The 23166-nt window shown below is 32.4% G+C and overlaps 1 protein-coding gene and 1 non-coding gene across 2 annotated transcripts; both read right to left on the bottom strand.

Annotated features, from left to right (window-relative positions):
- Positions 1-5074: 5074 nt before the first annotated feature.
- Crz (Corazonin) lies at positions 5075-14458 on the bottom strand. Its single transcript, XM_089646792.1, has 3 exons — positions 14322-14458; positions 6753-6991; positions 5075-6071 (listed from the first exon to the last, which is right to left on the bottom strand). Exons 2-3 carry the CDS (start codon positions 6981-6983, stop codon positions 5940-5942), a joined length of 363 nt encoding a protein of 120 aa, XP_089502918.1. The 5' UTR covers positions 6984-6991; positions 14322-14458; the 3' UTR covers positions 5075-5939.
- Positions 14459-21495: 7037 nt separating this feature from the next.
- Positions 21496-21568, bottom strand: TRNAA-UGC (transfer RNA alanine (anticodon UGC)). Its single transcript has one exon. It is a non-coding gene; the product is annotated as a tRNA-Ala (tRNA).
- Positions 21569-23166: the final 1598 nt, after the last annotated feature.

Raw genomic sequence — 23166 nt, 5'->3', positions numbered from 1 at the left:
GGGAAAATATATTCTTATATGGATAATTATTTTAGAATGGGAAAAAAAGTTTTTTTTTTTTTCTAAAAATGTTATTTTTCTTTTTTACTTCTAGCATCATGTAGAATCATCCCCCGAAGTTAGTGCACTTTACCTCCGGACACCCAATAAACTTTTTTTTTGATTTTCCGTAAAAAAAAACTGTTTTATAAACTGATAAAAGTAAAAATAAACTGATGAAAATAAACATTACTATATATAAATAATAAAATTTTAATATCAAAGGAGAAAAAAGGTTGTCAAAAACGCTCAACACATGTTTGCATATTTTTTTACTATTGTAGAAAAATTGAGAGAACTCGATATTTCGAAAACACCTTCGTTTTGTTTAGAGAATTTGTAAGAAAACTGCGAACTTCACTTTTATCTCGTTCATAAAGAAAAAAATATTTTTTAAAGTTAAACCGATTGTTGCGATAGCTACTCGAAATAAAAATGATTTATTTTGGCTATTTCTATGATTTTATGAATGGCATCCAGTATGAATATTTGAGTTCAACTGGAAAGAATTATTATTTACTGTTAGGAAGTAAGAGCTTCATAGATGCACGCACAGATGGCAGTGCATAGAGCTTACGTGAAAGTCCGCAAGATGGAGCCAGTGGCCAGTAGTCGCCAGGGCCAGTGCGAAGGCTCTCAGAGAATCTCACTGGGCCAGATTCCAATTAGCAAGCTTCTAGTTAGGTCGACTATCGAGTCAGAACCAATTATTATAAACTCATTCTACGACGAGTTGGAGAACTGTTTGTGCGAACACAACATTTACAAATATAACTCTAAAACGCTGGAGGAGTTAAGATTATCATAACAGAGTGTTATTTATGATCGCAATGTCCTTCAACAATGTCACGAATTTTAGTAACAGGTGCTCATTTCAAATTTAATCCTATAACAGACCACGCTATAAGCTGTTACTGGTATTGTATAAACGTGCTATATTTTCGTTGCTTGGCCTATTTCAGCATATCGCTCGCCATACATTTCCGTTGGTAGTGTATGGTGAGCGATATGCTGAAATAGGCTAAGTCATGATGCGTATAAGATTCCTTTGCATTGACCAATACTCATAACTCATAAGTCATGTAGAATCACCTACCGAAGTTACTGCACTTTGATCCCGGACACCTATGTCACAGTAGAGGTAAAGTCACAAGGAGGAAATTCATAATTGGTTTTATTTTGGCTATATAATTATTATACAAACTGATTGAATGTAAACAGTCGATTTCCCGAAAATTAATAAATAAAAAAAATTCTAGTTTATTTTGACTACTTAGTTGATCCTTCACTGGAAGCTCTATAGAAAAATTAGGCCATGGAATCTGTATCGTTTCTACGGCTTAAAACTAACTACGGATCACGAAGATAAAAATTAATTCGTTTCCAAATATTTTAATCCCTGCCACGCCTAAATTACGTTCATTTAAGCTTTGTATAAAGAAGAATATGTTGAACTAAGTTCCATGGATTAAATAAATTAGTTTTGAACAGTGACTGTGTGTATAATTTTGCTCACATAATTAAATATCCCTTACTCCTTTCTGTTTTGCATGATATTTCGTACAAAACAATATTTAATATTTTACCATAGACATAATTTACCTATTTTTAGGCTTGTTTCAAATCTGAATCTTTTCGTTTATCTTTTTGTCATTTCTTGTAAGTATTTAGTATATGTTACTAACAGGTTGATTAACCTCTTCAAACTCAATTGGCGTTAAAATGAGACATTCTCATCAATCAATCGTAAGCAATAAGTGCCATTTTTTTACATTTGTAAAGTCCCCGTCAAAAGACGATTCAAGGTTCGTTTCAAATTTTATATCATTTGGCAATCATGAAAACACGACAATTAGTTAAAATGCTGAAACCTACTCTAACGGGACCTTTAAAATGTCAAAGAAACAAAATGGCGCTGATTGGCATTGGTGACAATTACGCCTGACACTACTTCTTCACCAACATCGCCATATTATGATTTTTTAAATTTACAGAAAAGGGACGTACCGTACTTACTTTAGTGATTCCTGATATTACTTGGATTTGAAACATTTAAATGAAATTATGGTAAAAAACAACAACAAAAAACATTCACATATCACTGGTCGCCCAGTCGAGTAAGTAAGTAAGTCAAATCAGGTACGTTTCTTGAGAGGAAGCTGTAAGCCAAAAATGTGTATATTCTTGGTATGCCTTATATTGTAGGTATAGGCATTAAAATCGCTTGACAAACGGAGTCCAGAAACGTTCGATTTCAAGCACAAAACTGGTTTTTATTTATTTTGTAAATAATTTTATAAGAAAGTAAAAAATTAAATCATGTGAAAATGTCACAGATAATCTTAGCTATAATACAGTATTTTTTTAAAGTTGTTTCCTTTATGAGTTCATACATTTCTATTGAAAAAATATTTTTTTTAGTAGTTACATTATTTATTATTGAGTAATTTGTTAATTTATTTATATTCTACTCAAGCGAAACGATAGGAAAACCTTTAATTAATCTGAATCATTTGTTTTGTTATTCATAATGTACACCAATTCGTTATAAAGATTAATCAAAATAGTGATTTAGCATTAAGCTTCGCCTTAATTCGATCCACCACGTCGTGTTGGATTTGGATTCGGGTCACTAACAATAACATTTCTTATGTAGATAGAGATAAGGTTAAAAATCCTTACGAACACCAACTGCCCATTTTGACTAACGCAAGAAAAAACATCGCCAAAAAGAGTGTTTTATTTTTATTTTGCGAAGTTCAGGCACAAATAATTAAATGTCTTACGATAATTTAAATAAAATTATATATTTCAGATAAACTAAATTTTCCAAATTATACAATAAAACCGTAAACGAAAAGCAAGATGTGTTCTACTCGTAGCATTTAATTAAAGCATTTAAAATATTTTTAAAGGATCAAATTTTCAAAACAAAATATGATATAGCATTAAACACCCTGTAAATTAAAACGATAACAACTCACGCATCAATCCAATATTTTTTTACTCGGGTGAGGTTTTTGTAAGTACCTAATACAATATCCTTCAAAAGCTTTGACTTGAAATTATTTATAGCAAATTAATATGCTAGCAAGTCTTTTATTTTAGTTTTCATACTTTCACTAGTGGGTACTCATCCTTTCGAAGAGGTGTCCTCCTACTCGTGTTACCGATTTCAGAATCTCACTTCAAAACTTTATTACTGAGGCATTATTCACATTTTTCTAAATGATGTTGACCTCCTCATGTGAGAAAACTTTTTAGACATACTTGTAAATGAAGCACAGACCTAACTGGAGAAAGCAAATTATAATAATATAATATTTATATATATAAATATATATCATTCATTTCAAATACATGTAGGATTACGATTTTTTTTAAAATATTTATATTGAGGGATCAGTAGGATTTATAGGTCCAATTAGAAGTTCTACAGAGCCGAACCCTTTTGATATGAAAATATCTGGAGTTGGTGAATTATTTTCCCATTTGATCTCTGGTGATTTGACGTGTTGTTTTTGTATTATTTTGTATTTATTATACTTATATAATGCACTTGCATAATGTAGATTGACTAGATGATCATTTGTTTGTGGAAAAGTGTGTGGAAGGGTTTAGTTTTTCCTGTGGGGAAGATTTAACCCGGACATAAAGTCGGAAATTAAAAATAAAGATTTTTTTGTAACACGTAGATATAATGGTATCCTCACTGGGATCTCCTGTGCTGAGACTTTCATTAACATATTATTTACATATTAATAGTAGAATGGTATGTATAAAATAAAGTCGCTATCCGTTTCTGTCTGTTTGTGCGCTTATTTTTTCTAAACTACGCAACGGATTTCGATAGAGTTTTCACGATAATTTAGAAAATTCCTTCAGGAAGGTGTATATATACATAATTTATGCATGATAGGTTTATAGAAAGTAGAGAAAAGTCGATGTTTTGTAATCTTATCGCTAGCTAAGCCTTATGAAATACCTTAAAATAATGTACTACGGAATTGTATATCTTAAAAAGGGTGACCGGATAACTCATCAAAATGACGATTCAATACACCTGTTAAAAGTGTTCACTTTTCATAACATTGTATCACTTATTATTGGTGTGTTGAATTTTGAGGAGTTATCATGGAACCCTTAAAAAGGTCTACATAAAAGTCCACGGTGGTATATTTCTAATTCCTACTTATAATCCCGAGCTACGCCGGGTACATGTCAGCCAATTTCATAGATTTTTCGTTTTGACCGAGGATTGAACCTTCCTCCCCAGGGACTGGAGTCAAAACTGCTAACACCTAAGCCAAATCCTAAATGGATAATACTGACATTTATGTCGTATATTAACAAATAAATTAATTAAATATAATATCTACCAATTTCAGAAAATGCGTGTATGCGCGAGTTTGTGTACATGAGTGCCACTGACTGAACAGAATGCATTGTCATCGACAACGAGTCGATCTGGCGAGTTTCAGCCCGATCGGATGTCCAGAAGTAGGTTAATTTCCACTTCCAATATCCCATTCCATTCATTAATTGAATCAAGAAAACAACATTGAAATTCCTCTCATGGCTACCTTAGCCTCACAACATACCCCAATTGGGGATGCCATATAGTCTCACTGGTTCCAAACGGTTGAGAGCAGTTGAGATTCTTGTCTGGCATTCACATAAAAAATAACATGTTGTATATGTGCTAACATATTATTTATGACTTCAATAAATTGCTGTTAAAAATGAGACTAACATGACAATGAACATACGAGTAAAATGTTATATTTTCAAGGTTAACCTACACCTAGAATCTCATGTCTTATCTGTCTATGAGTTCCTCCAATTAATTCAACAATCATAGATATTAAAATTCATCGAAGTTTGTTTATATTCTTCTTATATTCAAAAAATGAGATTTAAAAAAACAAATATTTCGAAGGGGTGTAAAAGGGGTAAGAAATAAAATTTTTTTTTTCAGAATGTTCGTTGCCTTATGATTTATTATTTCATAATACAAATTTATTATTCAGACAAAATAAAATTTAGTAGGTATTACAAGATTTTGCACTATATCATGCAAATTAAATAGTAAACTACAAAATACACGTTTAATAACATCAAAATGTTATCGTTAATATTAGTTTCAAAATAACGCGTTTATTTGAATATCGCCACATTAACAAAATACTAATATACAGAGATATTTAAAAAACCCGATAACCCAGCCAAAGTCAAGTTTTTCATCAATCAAGGAATATATGAAAATAAAAATATCAATTAAAAAGGTACCAAAGCAAAACCTTGCGGAACACTACAAACTATTCTGGTTTAAATAAAAACTACATATTACTCATATGATTTTAATGAATAATTAAAAGAATCAGGTAATTCTGATAGCTATTTTCGGAACCCACAATAATTTTTTTTAGTCGCAACCAGAGTTTGATCTCATGAGCTTACATTTCAGGGCAACTGCTATAACCGCTGAGCTATTGTGACAACCTCAGACCCACCACGTTTCTCCATTAAAATATGAATTTTAAAACTGACAGAAAGACTTAATTGAATCGTCAGTCAAATCTTGTTCAATCATAACCTGTTTTCAATGAATTTGTATCAAGCGTTCAAAGTTAATAGTAATTTACCAAAGAATGTAGGGTATAAGGGAAAAATGATAACTGTAAGTTATAGAATTTCATTAAATCAAAGAAGAATTCTAGAAAACGAATTTATTTTTGGCAAAAAATATTTTTAAATTACACATTCAAAGAAACTCTGTAATAAAAGCTTCAAGTTAATCAAAAGTAATTCGATCAATTTATTGTTGTGACGATATTGAAATGGAGCATATTATTTAATATCATACTTCGCTTTAAATTAATATTGTTTATTTAATGTGATCAGACAAAGTTGTATCGGTTTTCCTGGGGCCTGGGTTCGAAGTCAGGGGTAGATCTTCTCAGGCGCAGTCCGGAAGATTCGGGTTCGTTCTCCGAAGGGCCCATGCTCAGAAGTTCGCAGGGCACCATCAACTAAGAAAAAGAAGAAAAAAAATCAAACCGTTGAATAGATAACCTAAATTCATGAATAAAATGTATTTGGAAACGTGTATTTGAGCATGAAATTGCTTTAGGTTCGAAATACTGCGATGGGCTTGGGAGCTGTGTGGAAAAAATGCTAGATGACAAGATACTGAAAATCTAGACCAAGTGGGTGTCCCCGTGGAAGCTATCCAAGGGCAAATTGAGAGCTGGAGACACTGCTTTTGAATGGATTGGAGAATCATGGAAGAGCGATATAGATGAATGATGAGGGGCCGGATCCAGCCAAGAACATTTGTGGAGGAGGTAAAATCTCACCCTGGGAACTAGGATATAGCACCATCATAATAATGATTTTAAAAAACGAAAGGGAATAAAATATTCGTTCCATCGTGTTAAGCGAAATCAGACTAAATAAGCTAAAGAGACCACTTTAATCAGTTGCAGAAAACAAGTATGCACTTGTTTGCAAAAAGGTCAGTGCTGATCTACCTGTTTATGTTTAGAGGTGTTTGAATTTTGGGGTAGTTTTAGGCTAGCCGTGTGCGCTTTCTCTTGAGCACTATCCTTCTTGAGCACGCCGAACAGCTTTGCAGTATATTAGGTCAAATTTAGGCGGGCAAAAATCTAACTTATAAAAAACAATAATTTGTTGAAAAGCCCAAACTTTACCTTCTCGTTCAGAGGCTTTCCCTGCAGGATGTAGCGCAGCTTCTCGAGCTGGCAGGGGTTGGCGAGCAGTTTGTCGATCAGGCTGAGCTCATAGATACCGTTGCCACCTCCCAGCCCGTTCCGCTTGCCATTGGTCCAGCCGCGAGAATACTGGAAGGTCTGCCCGTCAGCGGCCGACAAGGCAGCCAGCAAGGCGGTGAGGAACACGAAACAGGCGAGGTTGGAGTTCATTTTGATGGCTGGAAATGTCATTACTTTATTGATGGGTGGGTTCCATAATACTTATTTCGTGCAGGGACACTCAAGGATCTAGATTTGTGCAATACAAATGTAGCCTCCTTTAACAAAATTATAGTACTTAAGAATGCCTTGAAGGAGTAACTCATGTTACCTTGAACGGTCGGGAAAGCGGTGGATCATCTCAAATGATGGAAAGACAGTGTGCTGATTCTATACCTAAGCTTAGCTTGGAGATGCCGATAGTAGATTGGAGGCCCTATCGTATATAATCAAGTCAGTCTTTACACCCTATTTTTTCAAAGATGTGAAATATTAGAATTTTTGGATTTTCATCTTTCTTTGCGTCAGTTCCATTGATGTCAAGTGATGTATCAAGGGAATTTGGCAATGTGTTTTAAATTCATGTTTTCTTTTACAACTTCTTTATGGAGATCATTTCTCTCCACCTTGTTTTCATTTATTAAAAAAATCGATAGTCTTTGTGAGTCCGCTCAACCGGTTCTTAATGTTTTTCACATTTTTCAATTTGTATTGTATCGTATTGACTCATAACACAAAACATCAATGTAGCAGGTTATCTGAAACGCTGATCAGAATAGCTCAATTGGTGTCGACTAGATGCTATTTTTAAGGAAGGGCAATTATAACCTTTATTTTTATTAGATTCGTCATTTAAATTTAGATGTTGCAACGAGTCTGTTAGCGGGATACCTTTGAACTTGCACGCCCCTCTTACGGAGACATAAAGCGTACAATTCATATCGTTAATCTTTCGAAAGAGGGGTGAGCGTGAGCATCTGAAGTCCATGTATTTTTTGCACCGTTAGGGAATCAGGAAGCATCTAAATTAAATGCGTAGACCACTAAGTAATGAATGCCATGACCGAAGAGGCAGCCACACTAACAGAACAGGTACACTTAATAAAAATGAAAAAAATATTATAAAAACTATTATTGAATGTCCGAATGAAGAGTACGTTCATGGAGTTATCAAAATAATACAACTCGTTGAAGAACTAAAAAGAGCAAGAGACATTGACGATGACAAAATTCAGGCTCATCCAGGCACCATTTGATTCGTGCTGAGTTGACAGGACACCCAAGTTTAATTCAAGTTTATTTACTTTAAATTATTATTTAAGAACTATCATGTTATTTTTGCAGATATCCTTTATAGTTCGCAAATCACTAAACAGAGAAATATTGACACTTTCATTCGAATCTCCTCCCAAGTATAAAAAACAAAGCAACAATTTGATAATACTAAAATTCTCTAGACTCATTGTGTGGAATCATTCAAGAATACAACTCTCTGTAAATTTGATAAAAGTTCCAACAAATTATATTTTTAATATATCAATGGAAGAATGGTTTTCAAACAATATAAAATATTTTCTTAGAAGATCTTTCCATTATTTTTGTTAATGTAAATACGTGACCATGTCAAATAATACCTTAAGAATTATAAGGCTGTTCTTTGAATAGAAACTACACTTTTAATAATTTTTACAATAATTAATTGTATTATTTTTACAAAAAAAAATTTAATTCTGTGATTTTGGCGTATTTATAATGAGATTGTTATTTTTTTTAAATTTAAATCGCTATCAATACAAAATGATAAACCCAAACGTTCATTGGATTGATGAAACCACTGATCAGAAAATTCGTAGAAGTGTAATCTAAACGAAATTGTAATAAAACTGCACGGAGTTAAGATGAATATTGCTAATTATCTTTAAATTATTGGTAATCCGGTTAAAAATGGGAATGCAGACCGCTTCCTGATAGACTTTTAGTAAATTCTCAATATATCGGAACACGCGTTCATACACCTACATTTGCCTTGATAATACATAATGACAAAATGCGAAAATATTAGAATTTTTATGAACACGTGTTTCGACGTCATTCATTGAGGGCCTGCAATCCCGTTTTTAACCGGATTACGAATAATTTAAAGAGATTCTTTATAAATTAGCAATTTTTAATATCAGGAAGTTAGATTTTTTTGTATTGCTAAATTGATAAGACAATCTTAAAATTTTGTTTTATTAATAAATCAAAAATTGATATCTCTCCGTGTGATGTGACCAATTTTACATAAGTCGATTCGATTCCCAGGCCCCAGAGAGGAAAAGTGAAAATATTTTCTGCTCAAGAAACATTTTCCTTTTTGTGAATTTTTCAAACTCGTTCGGATTTTTTTATTAAACTTTCGTTTGCGCCAAATACATTCAAAGTATCCTCCGCCTTTGTGGTCTAAGGCTCTCTATTAGCAATCTGAAGGTCACAGGTTCAAATCAAGTAAATTTTATGTGATTAATTTGTGTTATTTCGCATTTTACTGATTTAAGATAAATACATTGCAAGATAATTTCAGTTTCACCCTGGTGTAATAATACCACCATTTAGAATTGAAACATGGTTGATTTTGGCTTTGGCTTTGTTTGGTGACCTGATCTGAATAGAAAGGTACTTCCCCACCTTCCACATAGTCATTTCCTCCCCCCCCACTACCTCCAGTCTCACAAACACCGCAATTGGGGATGACATAATTTATAACTGGCTATAGACGGTTGGGAACAGTTGTAACACTTTTTTTTATTGCCAGTACCTACACAGATTTTTGTGTATTTTCACTTTTCAAAAAGACATTGCAGGTAGGTACGTACAGTAATTTAATTTTCCGCCACCACCTACTTGATATACAGTTATTTTTTTACCTGCGCATTTTTCGAATCATAGATTTGAATAAATTTATTACTTGCGGGCTTAATAAAGCGATATGTGGGGAAATCAAATAAAATTACTTCAACCATGTTCAAGTCGCTTTTATTTAAGGAGATGAGATTTTAATTTAAACGTCCTCTCAGTGTGATGTGAAATTTCACTGGTATTTCATATGAAAATTTTCTAGAGTGATTTTATTAATAAATTAGCACCAAACACATTTTTTGTACTCAAAGATAGACTATGTTGTGTACAGTTTTAGTTGAGTGGGTACTTAACTTAGAAAAAGGAACAATGGTACGAAATTTAGAATAATTTGTCAACAATAATTCAATTAACATCAAATTTCTAAGTTGTGTAAAGGTTCTATTCAAGTTCTACGGCTTCAAAAAACCGAAATAATAACAAAACTTGAATAGAACCTTCACAGAACTTGCTAATCGACTTTGAAATTTGACGACTTGTTCAAATTCCATGATGTAACCCGTCCTATGTCTCGTATATATTTTTTAAGTAAAATATGTTAAAATAAGCGAGACTAGCAGTCTACAGTGGAGTGTTGATACCAACCCTGAAGTATGGCAGTGAAGCATGGAACTGGCAGAGGACGGATGAAAGTAGAAGAAATGTTGGGCTTTTTGTGTCCCAACTGCTACCAACCGACTATGGCATCCCCAATTGGGGTATGTTGTGATGCTGAAGGATCTGTAGAGGGGAAGTAGATGGGGAAGAGGAAGATGGGAGACTACCTGGCTATTCATATCTGGTCACCAAACATGGCTAAAGCCATTTTAAGCAATGTTTCAATCAGAATGGTGGTCTTACACCAGAGCGATACTGAGAGTATCTTCCGTTTGCTCTAAGAGGAAGCTACAAGCCAAAGATGTGTATATTCTTGGTATACCTTATATTGTAGGTAATAGGCATTAAAATCGCTTCACAAACAGAGTCAAACACAAAATTGGTTTTTATCTATTTTGTAAATAATTTTATAAGAAAGCAAAAAGTTTAATCAAGTGAAACTGTCACAGATAATCTTAGCTACTATACTATTTTTTTTTGTTCAAGTTGTTTCCTTTACGCGTTCATACATTTATACTGAAAAAAAAAATTTTTAGTAGTTTACATTTATAGTTTTTATTGAGTAATATATATTTTTTGTATTCTATTCAAGTGAAACGATATGAAAACCTTCAATTTATCTAAAGCATATTTTTGGTATTCATAATGTACACCAATTTGTTATAAAGATTTATCAAAATAGCAAATTTATCAAAATAGCAAATTTATCAAAATAGCAAATTTATCAAAATAGCAAATTTCTCTGAAATTGTATGGCATTACAGCTGTATATAGGAAATAAGCGTAGGTCCTACGCGATCGGCATTTCTCGATCTTGTTATCGCGGATAGCTCCAAACCCTGGGAAGGAAGGTACAATCCTCAGTCAAACAAAAAAAGTTATAAAAGACTTTTAAAGAGTTTTAGGAGTTTTACATTGTAGTAAAAAAATATTTATTTTTACGGGTTGATTTTTAACAGGAGTAGGTAGAATTTAAAAAACTTTTTTTCTCTAATATCAAAATATAGAAACTATTGCCAATTTTTTTATTGAAAATCCCTGTGCTCAACTTATATGAAAACTTTTTGAAACTTGTTAAATTCCGGGTTAATGCTAGTATGCTAGAAGTGCCTAAGTCAATTTTTGGTATTTTTTAGGTTTCATAAAGTACTCTGCAAGGTACCTTATTTAAATCGCTGAATCTACTTTCCGATATGGAATTAAAACCAATTAAAATTACATTAATCAGTACAAAATTCGACTAAATTAAATGTTCAAAAAATATTTTTTGTCAGAGACGAAACTTTTCATTTTTGTATCTGAATTCAAATATCTTGCCTGTGCAGGCCTTACTATTTGACAAATTATTGATTTAGTATTTATCTAACTCTAATACGGACAGCGAACCCTACAGTATAACGTGCTCAAAATATTCAACATTTAACCAAGTAACATCAAAAACTGTGAATTACTAAATAGATTCAAATATATGTTGAAAATATTGCCCCTTTTTAGACATACTAGTTATCACCATCAATCAATAGTTGTTGTTATTCATTAGTATGGGTTGTTTTACAGAATATGAACAATTCATCAAATTTAAAATTGATATTCAAGTTCTGTGAAGGTTTATATCATTATAGGCTAGTTGCTTGACATAACTGAAATAATAACATAACTTGAAAAAATCTTTCACAGAACTTGAAAATTAACATTCTCTAAACTAACTCTCTGAAACAAGCCGTCCTTAGTGTTGCTTTAGAATTTTTGTGTCAATTATAATAAAACGTATATTTATAATTGGTAATAATGTTATTTATATAAATTGTCATTTTAATTGAACATGTACATCCACTTGACAAACTGCTTAATTGTAGTTTAACGGGATAATACTTTGAAGAACAATAAATAAATAAATGTTAATGAAATTGTGACCTATCTAATGTAGAAAATAAAATATTGTTCCATCGTTTTTTACGCTAAGAAATTTTAAAAATCTTCACTCAAAAGCGATTTTCAAATTTTACATAGGCACTTCTAGCATTAAGCCCCTGAAATATGTCGTTTGTCACATCAATTCATTACAAAGTTTCTATACAAAATAGCATAAAAGCTTTTAAAATTTATTAACACCTATAGCTAACGTTTTATAAGGAATTTTCTTTACAATATGATGTGTTCTATTTTCAACATTTTCAAATTTTAAATTTGGAAAAATTTTTGAGTTTATTTCTATGGGGCAAAAGTACGTTGGGTTTAGGGTTGCCAGCTCCCGTTTTATGAATTAGATGATTTGATACGATTAAATAAAGGATATATGATGAAAATAAAGGAAATCAATATTTTTTTAATAAAATGCTGTTATGGTATCAGTAGTTACATTTATTAATAAAAAACAATGTTAATACACAATTTTAATCGAAGCCAAGTAAGTAGTACCACCTTAATTATTCATTTTGCATTTAAAGTAATAAATAAAGTTAATACTTGGTATTACTTTTGGCTGCTCTAAGAGCTTCTTCGTTTGCTATAATGAAATTATAATTTTTTTTGCATTTCATGTTGAAGTTCGACTTTATTTGTAGTTCTGCTTTTACAGTATCAATATTTAACTTATTTCGGTTTTTGGTCCACGTATTCGTACACAAGGAAAAAATCATTTCGGCTTGGGCATTAGAAACGGGGATGGAAAATACGTATTGTATTATTTTTAGAAGATTCTTGTTTTCATCCGTAGATTTGAGAATCTGAATCTAAATTTCAAGAATATTTTTCACTTTTTATCGTCTATAATTTTCGTCAGAAGAGGCTTTAATATACAGAACTCTTCATACAATGCATCAATTTACGCTGATTCATTTATTTTTGACAAGATCAATTTTTGGGTCTGAAATAGAGGACGTCCTTTAAAATAAAGGACGTCTGGCAACCCTAGTTGGGTTGTAAAATTTATTATATTTAGTTCCTACCTACATAATATTATGTGGTAGAAAATCTTTGTCTCTTCAAATTATTAGTAATCCGGTTAAAAGCGGGACTGCAAGCCTTTAACGAATCAAATAACAAGTTTCGTGTTTAACTTTTAGTGCATTTCGAATATATTATCACGATATCGAAATACGTGTTATAATATATCAGGAAACCTTTTAATTCATTAGTTAAAGGCCTGCAATCCCGTTTTTAACTGTTTACAATAATTTGAAGAGATTCTTAATATGTTATTTAAAGCAATAATTACTTGACTGAAACACCGGTATAAATTGAAAAAAAGAAAAGATACATGCCGCCGACGGGAATTGAACCTTCTGATTGCTGGTCAGAGGCTCTACAAATTGCGCTACGTTCATTCAAATCCTGCCGAATTATATGTTATCCTTTGGCCTACGCATAAAAACCTTGTCTCGTAAACATTAAGAAATTAAAAATAATGAGATTCTTAATAAATCAGCAATGTTCATTTTTCTCTGTACAAAGGTACCTACCTGCCTAAAATTATACAGTAGAAAATCGTTGACAAATTATAATTGATTTCAAAAATAGAAGGTTTTTAATAATCTTCTCTCAAATTTGGAAATACATAGAAGACAATATATTGTAGAATGAAACTGAAATAATGTTGGACAAAATAGGTAGGTACTTCTCCAAAAATTTAATTACCAATCCGAGTATTTAGGTTGAAACAAATATGTGTTTAAACTGAAATAATATTAGATTATGTAAGATCTTGAAATGTAGAAGACGCTTTTCTTAGGCACGGTCACACGAACATTTAATTAAAAGAAGATTTTCGAATCCAAAAACCAAAATAAAAGTCAAAATTACAATTATTTTAAATAAGGACTCAATTTTAAATGAACTCCAAAGAAAATATAAAAGAAGTTACAAGTGTTGCAAGTTTTTTAAATTAAATTTAAAATAATTATTAAGGGCCTTAGTAGGATTAATATTTTAATAATTATTTTTTATCATCATCCAGGAATGATAAATGAAGAAGAAGAACACTATCTATTATTTATTTATAAAATAACCACTTACCGAAACAAGGTTCAACTTCTAGAATCCAAAAAAAATAGACAATCACGAAATGATTACTTTGTTAAAACAAATGTGAATTTTGAAAAAGTAGTTATATATCACTGATGCTACCCGATACAAGTTGTTATTCTCTCAACGGCTATAAGATGAAGGATGCTTTCTCCGAAGCGGAGAAGCCTTTTATACCGAAGCTTTAAGGGTGGAAATACCTCCCCCTTTCCCACCCTCAACTGTGGAAGGTGTCGGGGTTTCTAGAGGGGATAGTGAGCAAAATCCCATTGTTTTAAACTACTCGCAAAGAAATGAAAAGCATCTGGTTTACATTCTCGTTAACATTTATTGCAGGCGTTAATGTGCCGCGAATTTAGTACGTATTAATATGTAGATTGCAGGTACATATGATAGAAAAACGAATTATTACTTATCTACACGGTGTACAAAATTTTTTGCTAAAAAATTAATGGTTTTTTTCAATTTTGGGTGGAGGGTGTGGAAATAGCCGCCATGGGAATCATCTGTTGTGCAGAGGTGCTTGTGGTGGGGTTTGCAGAGATCTTGGCGCCGGGTCAGAGAGACCCTTTGACCTCATATTCCTGTTAAAAACGGAATTGTGGGCCATTAATGAATTAATTGATATGTATCCTAATAAACTTAAAGTAAAATACGAATGTTTTGTCAAGACGTCCGAACACGTGTTCATTAAAATCATAACTTTTTTTTTAATTTTATCATTATATATTATTAAGACAAACGCAGGTGTATGAGCACGTGTTCAGATTTTATCATGAATCACTTTATCGGAAAGCGGCTTGCAGTCCCGCTTTTAACAAGATTACCAATAATTTAAAGATATTTTAAATAAATCAGCTTTACTCATTCTTCTCCGTGTGCAATAAAAATTTACATCGGATACTCGATCGGTTCGATTTTGTTAGAATTGTGAGACCCCCATATTGTTAGTTGTAAACAAAAGCAAAAAAAAAACATTCCACAGTCTTACTGTCACTATATAACATAAAGGCGATGTTGAAATTCTTGAGAGCATTTTGCATTAAAATACTGGTAGTCGTAGTTACATTTCATCCCTCTGTCTGTCATAAAATGAACAAACATCAATTTAAACTTTTGAAACTCTGGCCAATATCCAATATAATCCGTTTACCTGTAAACTAAAAACACAAACCTAAGAAATTGTGATAAACGTTTCTACAATTTTGATCAAAATCCTGATTTTATCCCAAAACCGCTTTTAACCACTATCCAATCAACGAAATGATTTATTCATGAAAAAATCTTAATCTTTGTTTTTTTTTAATCTACGTACTTTTTCATTGAAACTAAAACAATTGGAGTTAGTACAATTGACCGCAGAATTTTAATCAAGCCGATATTTTAAACTAAGCTCTGGTACTTATTGACTTAAAGAGAAGGATTGATTAATTTATTTGTGATGTTTTGAATTCCACAAACGGACGGAATGAAAACAAGAAAACCGCAAAAGATTTAAACAAAAAAAAATTACACGATACTTTTTTTCATATCGATCACCATATGAAAACATTATCGGGACCCATATGAAAAAATGTTTGTTTTACGTGAAGATTTTTTTAAAATAAAGACTAACATTCCCGGGTTACGAATACCCTGACAATATTTGAAAATCTGGTATTACCAACATAGTAAGCTGAAAATGTTGCCTGTGTCGTGATGGAAGACTTGAATGCCGAGGAATTGAACTCACGACGCCTGGGTGTCAACTCAGCTACTGACCAGTCATTATTATTGTATTATAACCATTACTATTATTCATATTTAAGTATTAATACAGATAGTTGCCATTCGAGAATAAGTTTATTTTGAGACTGTAGGTACTAAATCGTCAAAAAATGGCAACACCTCGAACATTGCCCATAAATTACGTAAAAGAATTTGTCATTTGCCTTTGCCGTTGCCGTCAATAAATTATCAAAAATACACATATATAAAAAAGCAATATTTCCACAAACGTAATAGGTATAGTTACGTAAAACAAAGGCAGTCGACAGATGTCAAATAATGTCCGCCATTTTTATCGTCTCGTTTTTCATCCGGATGTAAAGTTTAAACTGGACGAAATAAAGTATCGTGAAAATCGACCACAAGTCAAGTCCACAAGACCACAAAGGGTTAAATAAATTTAATTCGTAATGCATAAGTAGGCAGTGTTAATGCAGTACAACTTGTTTCATTACCATCTATGCATCTTATCATATAAATATACTACTACTCGTATGTTATTCCGTCCCTTGACGTGAACCAACTAAAGCATTTTATTAATTTCATCATCGTGTATTCCTGGGCATCAGCGACTTATTATTCCATCAACCAGCGTGTTAAATATTCTCCTGATAGGTACCACCAATTACATTTACTCAATATTTAAAATCTTTCATCGATTTGGTCCTTCTCACAACGAGTTTGTTCCAACTCATTGGCAGTGTATAATTAAAAATTTGTTCTATCAATCGGCACTGCCATTCCACACAATTTGAAGGAAATATCTTTTTTTAATAAGAAACAAAGAATTTGGTGCTATACCACCATGTCGATGTGTGTTCAGGTTCATTGGAAATTTCAAAGCTTTAAGTCATGATTAAAATGTGTACACGAGCTAAAAAAATCGCTCCATTAATTTAGAAAGTAGGTAGGTAAGTGTAGTTCAGAGAGATAAATTCAAGACGGCAGAACTCACCGTTCGAAATTTTTTTGGTGAAATTGAAACACAAATTCAACTAGTTGTTGACATGGGGCAATTAAATAGATATAAAATAATTTCTATAACGAATTTCAGAGAAGATGCCAACTGTGGCTGTGTGATTAAAAACAGAACTTGGAATGGACCGAAGTCATCGAAGGAAGGAAGGTTAATGACCAGACTAAGAAACGGAAGGAATTTGTTTTTTAGGGCTTTTGTTGTGACACCCGGAACTCCCGGCGTCTGATTAGCTTCAATAAAAATTCCCGTATCCAAAAGACAGGGACTTTTACCGTGGCATTTAGAAGAATTGAGCTTGGACAATCAGTAGGCCAGTGTCCTTAAATAGCAGGATAATAGATAATAAAATAATAATTTAGAGTTGCTGACCTTGATGGCAATGGTATTTATTTATTTATTTATTCATGTTCTCCATAAAATGGTTAAGCACCAATATATTACGGAGAAGATCGCAAATTTGGGGTACATATAAATATAAAAGGTCAGGGGGGAATTTTAACTATTAGGTGATATATGATAGTTGCTGACCTGTCTGTAAGTGACGTTTAAAATTCCGATGGTCAATGCGATGAGTCGCTCTGTTGATTGGCGAGTTCTGAAAGGCAGAAGTACTCGCTTTTACTAGTATAATTATTTTACGAGTATACTTGTTAGGCACATTTAAGTTAAGTTAATTTTCTCTTTCAATACAAGTGGATTAAGTATAGTTCGAAAGAGTTGTTCTTAAAAAAAATTTGCCGGGTTGATTTTTAGTCTTCTTCTAAGGGTACGTGTTCATTTGAGAACCCTAAAATGAACAGTACCACGAATTACGGGAAAGGAATGAAGCAACTGCAAGCGGCGTTTCGCGCCGTTTGCGGTTGCTTCGTTTCTTTCCCATAAGTTGAGGTTCAGTTTGGCAGTTCGGAAGTTCAGCTTGTGGATGTATACGTAGCATCATAGACTAAATTAGACTGCATCAATGCGTAGCATAAATAATGGCATACAGAGCTCCGGGCCAAAAAGGCCCCTTTCTCTTTCATCATGAGTAGAGCATAAGGTGTTGAAATTGAGCATTCGTGTTATTAGTAGTTATTACTATATATCTGAATCTCTGTATTATCGACAGTTCTACTTTACCGCTACAAGTGACATCTGTGAAGAGCATCTCGAACTAATATGTAAGATACCACAAAATTGATCATTAAATAATGGCCACGATGATGACTTAAATTGAAACATTGTTAAAATAATAATAATATTTACTGACAATCGAACAGTCGTAATAATAATACAGAATATTGGGAATTTGTTTCCATTTTGAAATACAATGTTGTGATGTTTATAGATCTCAAACAAATCTATATGTCAACCTCGTGATGAATGGATCTTGTATTTTTGGTCAATTTAGGATTTATGTAGGAACAGTTATCATTTTAGCAACCTACAACTAAAAGGACAGTCTGCTCCCGACGGGCGGTGATGGGCGGTGAAATCAAACTAACCTAGTAACCAACGCCCATTTGAGCACAGTTCAGTTGATTTGACGCGTTGTGCCTGGTTGCCCTAATGCCATGATGTACTCTCTCTTATTTCCTCCATGATCTGTACAGTCCGTATAGCACAGTGACCGTACAGTGCGTGCGCCTTCACCAATTGGAAACTACTGTTATATATATCAATGTTTAAAATGTTCTGTTTTTGTTTAACCTACCGATCTAATAATGAAAAATTGTATTATCCAAAAAAACGTCGCTATCTCAATGACAATTTTTTTTTTAATTTTCTACAAAATATTGAAAAAATACGAATAAGAAAGTCCAAATGAACACAACAATTTAACAACTGAAAAATAATCTTTCCCGATCCATTAAAATGGATACCATCTTGAAACGAAAACGGAATGTACAAAAAAATTTGCAGACAGACGAAATAAAAAAAAACAGTCGAATTACTTTAAAATAAAGTTTAAACTCCATCCGGCCAGAGTTAAAAAATAAATAAAAATAATCTACAAAAACAAATAATGTTTGTTAACTTATCATTATTCACCCTATAGTTTAATAAACAGATTCTTCTGAGACATACGATTCTTCAAGAAGTATGAAAACCTGATGTGTCACAAGCATAACAAATCTGAATGTTTCGAATTTAACTCCCTTTTTACGACCCGTGTGTAGAATTTAAAGGTGATAATTAAAATTATGACGGTCCCGAGAAATTTCCCTCTAGAGTAGTGTGTACCGAGCGTATTTAACCCTTCTCTTATGGTGCTAAAAATTCCTCCGGTACTGCGTACTCAGTAAATAGAGTAACAGTACCGGAGAAATTTAGAAAGTTGTAATTTTTAAGTTGGATAAAAATGAATGGATACGATTTTTACCAATGTAAATCATTTTACTTATGGACACATGGACAATGGATATACCTAAAATATTATATTTTATTCTACCACGCATAAAAAGGAATTATAGTCCATTACTGCCGGCAGACAACCGCACATCATAGCGTGGTGAGTGGAATACCATACCCTTCTCGCTCACTACTGCACCACTCGGTAAGTTATCAACAAATACGGACATTTTTTCTGTTGCGTTTGATAAGTACTTGCCATATTACTTAATAGATTCTTACACGCAGGTTCAACGTTGACGTTGTAAAGCCGGCCTTGAGCCCGGTTTAAAAACCTTTTAACCAAACAAAAGTCATGGTAATAAGTCAAGATTTTCACTGGTATGACCTTACGCGCCGCGTAATATTTACACCGCGTTTATAAGTAAGGGGTCTATTATATATTTTTAATTATGTTATCCGATACATAAATGTATTGCTGGGAAACACCTAAAATATGAACACTGTCTTAAATATTTTTACAGATATGTTAAAATAATTATCGACGGTGAACGAATAATTCATCAAAATGACAATTCAACTTTAAAAAATGATATAAAGTCATAAAGCACAAACTAGGTTAATTAGGTTACGCAGTTAAGGTTGCTTTGTTAGTTTTTTTCAAATAAATTCTTCGAGCATCAAATATGTGTTATCTCTTATTACTTTTTTATTTCGGTTTTTATTCAGGTCTGAAAGGGTTAACTATGTGACTGGAATAACCAAACGATTGATTACTATTTTAGTGTTGTTTATAAAAGTTATAAAATAATAGAGGAAAGACTGAACAACAACTATAACACCTCGATATATATCTAAAGGTATATCTCCTACCCTTGCAAAAGTTGTAAACAAAGTATCTAATAAAGCTCGAAGCACGTCAAAGTAATAACACCTTCGTTTGTTAAAATATAACTTTGTGTCATATTTGTACACTAAAAAAAAAATAACCCAATTCATATGAAGGTTTTCCACTTGAATGGATCATTGAAAATAACTAACTGATTAACCTTCACGCCGTTTCCCGGCAGGTGTAGTCAGCGAGGAAGGACCGCCAAACAAAATGTATTGGCAGATGCTTCTTGCCTATTCATGTCATACATCGTCTCATATGTACTCTTCGGTTTTTACTGGTTCACTTGATCGTGGCATGTCTTCCTCGCTCGTCCTTAACTTCTTCTACCTTACACTCCTTTCTTCCCGAAACCTCTATGCGCCTTTTCTTAATTTAACTCATTATGATTACATCATCCTTGCATTCTCTGCGAGTCTCCATATTTCTCACACGATCATAAATGATTTAACACTCATACGACTCAGGGATCACTTCTACAGCATTCAGTCTTATTTCATCATTCCTCTGTCAGTTCCATGCCTCACTGCGATACATCATCAAGGTAGTATCATCAAACACTACCTTGAAGAATTAGCAGAATACGACGCAGAAAATAACGAGGTATGGTCGCGACTGAGATTCGAACTCAAAATAATTAAAAATATTTAGAATTATTTGTAATATGTTTGTCTGTCATAAAATACCGATAAATAATGATGTAATTTCTTTAAAATCGTGAAGCAATTGCAGCATTGATTGAGGTAACAGGAATAATATCCTTTCAAACAACAAATAAATTGAACACTAACATTTTGGCTAGAAACTCTTCCAATTTATCCAATGTAAAATTTAAAATAATAATATCTTTAATTCAAAATGCTTTCTTTGCAGGGTATTTCATTTGAAAACGTAATCTGATACATTTCAAATTCGGGGTGATCTTTTCATTTCCTTTGAAATGCTAATCAAATGTATTGAGTATTTTTTGGTTATTAAAAAGAATCCAAAGGATAATTTTACACTTTTGTTAGTAATTATTTTTAATTAAAAATCGCCAGCAACGCCTTCTAGAAAACATTTCCATTTTGATTTCCACTCTCCAGTACGAAACTCCAGTCTCAAGACGTGAACAAAATATGATAATATATATCAAGCAATAATTATTAGCATGAAACACAAATATAAATTGAAAAAAATTTCTGAGAAAGAATTAATGCCGCCGACGGGAATTGAACCCGCACCTTCTGATTGCAGGTCAGGTGCACGGAACCACTGTGCTACGTCGGCTTATTTTTAACCGCCAAATAATTCAATACATATATTGAATAATACATATATATTGAATTATTTGTCGGTTAAAAATAAACTAATAATAATAATATTGGCAATTAAGGGGAGCGGTTTCAATTCCCGCCGGCGGCATTTATTTTTTCTCGGAAGGTTTTTCACTTTATAATTGTGTTTCAGGCTAATAATTATTGCTTTTAACAATTTTTTATCCTTTGTGCTTTCCATAAAACCCTTGTGTTGTAAACACTAGCTAACCCTTAATAAAAACAATAATGTATTTTCAGAAGGACGTGAATAAAATACAATAATATATTTTCAGAAATCTGTATAAATTCTATCAAAGGTGGTACTCATGCACACAAACGCATTTCTCTGAAATTGAATGACATTGTAAACATTTACGGTAGTTAATATGCGAAATAATCGAATTAGAATTTGTGATAGAGTGGTTCAGTCAAGTCCCTAGTGAGGAAGATCCAATCGTCAATCAAACCAAGAAAATACATTTGTTAATAAAACAGATAATAATAATTATCAGATTTATTTATTTCTAACTATGACAGTAAGGGAGACAATTATTTGTATGAGACCAAATGAGCTGTTCCGAAAAGCGGAATTTCCTGCAACTTATAAACATACATACACCCACAGTAACAACACGACAAAATACAATATTCTACAGCAGCACACTACAGCAGCAGCGTAACTACATTGCCCACTCTCCGATACAACGACTTCACACCATGGGAAATCATTACTTGGGTGATGTTGACATATTCAATACCAACTTGACAAGTTTTGTGGAAGATTTAAAACATTTATTTCAACAATACTCCTAAACACATCATGTAAACCTACAAATAGCTGTAATTTTCTGTTTTTGTTTCTTGTGTTTGTATGACTTGTTGCATAGCTTTTATCAAATGTAATCTTGGGAGATGTTGACATATTCAATACCAAATTGACAAGTTTTGTGGATGATTTAAAACATTTATTTCAACAATACTCCTAAACACATCATGTAAACCTACAAATAGTTGTAATTTTCTGTTTTTGTTTCTTGTGTTTGTATGACTTGTTGCATAGCTTTTATCAAATGTAATTTTATTCTTATTTTTTATGTTTCAAAGTATCTGTCAAATTAAAATTATACTACCAACCATGTAAAAGCCCTCTGGGTGTTAAATAAATAAATATATATATAATTTAAAAAAACTCGACTGTACAGATAATAGCTGTTTGTTCACAAAACCGAACGAATTAGAGGAGTTAAATTTATTGGGTATCTAGTACCTACCTAACCTATTACTGCATTGTTAAACCCCCGCATACCCTTTCTCGTTAACTCTTTAAGTTATGAAGTTCCGGAAAAAAAGTTATTTTTTAAGATAATATCAATACATTTTTTATTCCGAAACGTATTTAAAATTCCCTCTATATGAAAAAATCGCAAAGTAAACTCCGAAAATTCTTAAAAACACATTTCGTTCTGTTATTTAATATGTTGTAAGCATTAAAAATTCAGTGTATCTTTAAATGCAACTATAGCATTTGCGAAAGATGGTGTTTTACTAAATATTTTCTCCATTTTCACT

Source organism: Hesperophylax consimilis, chromosome 25 (assembly GCF_061612785.1).
Source record: "Hesperophylax consimilis isolate HC1 chromosome 25, BYU_Hcon_1.0, whole genome shotgun sequence".
Lineage (NCBI taxonomy): Eukaryota > Metazoa > Arthropoda > Insecta > Trichoptera > Limnephilidae > Hesperophylax > Hesperophylax consimilis.
Note: the sequence above shows the minus strand (reverse complement) of the source record. Positions and strands in the feature narration are given on the sequence as shown.

Excerpts from the sequence above, each read along its gene's own strand:
- Crz (XM_089646792.1), bottom strand. The coding sequence starts at position 6,983 with ATGAACTCCAACCTCGCCTGTTTCGTGTTCCTCACCGCCTTGCTGGCT. Across the intron at positions 6,072-6,752 it reads GAAAGCCTCTGAACGAGAAG|TTGATGGTGCCCTGCGAACT; the intron begins GTAAAGTTTGGG and ends TCTTTTTCTTAG.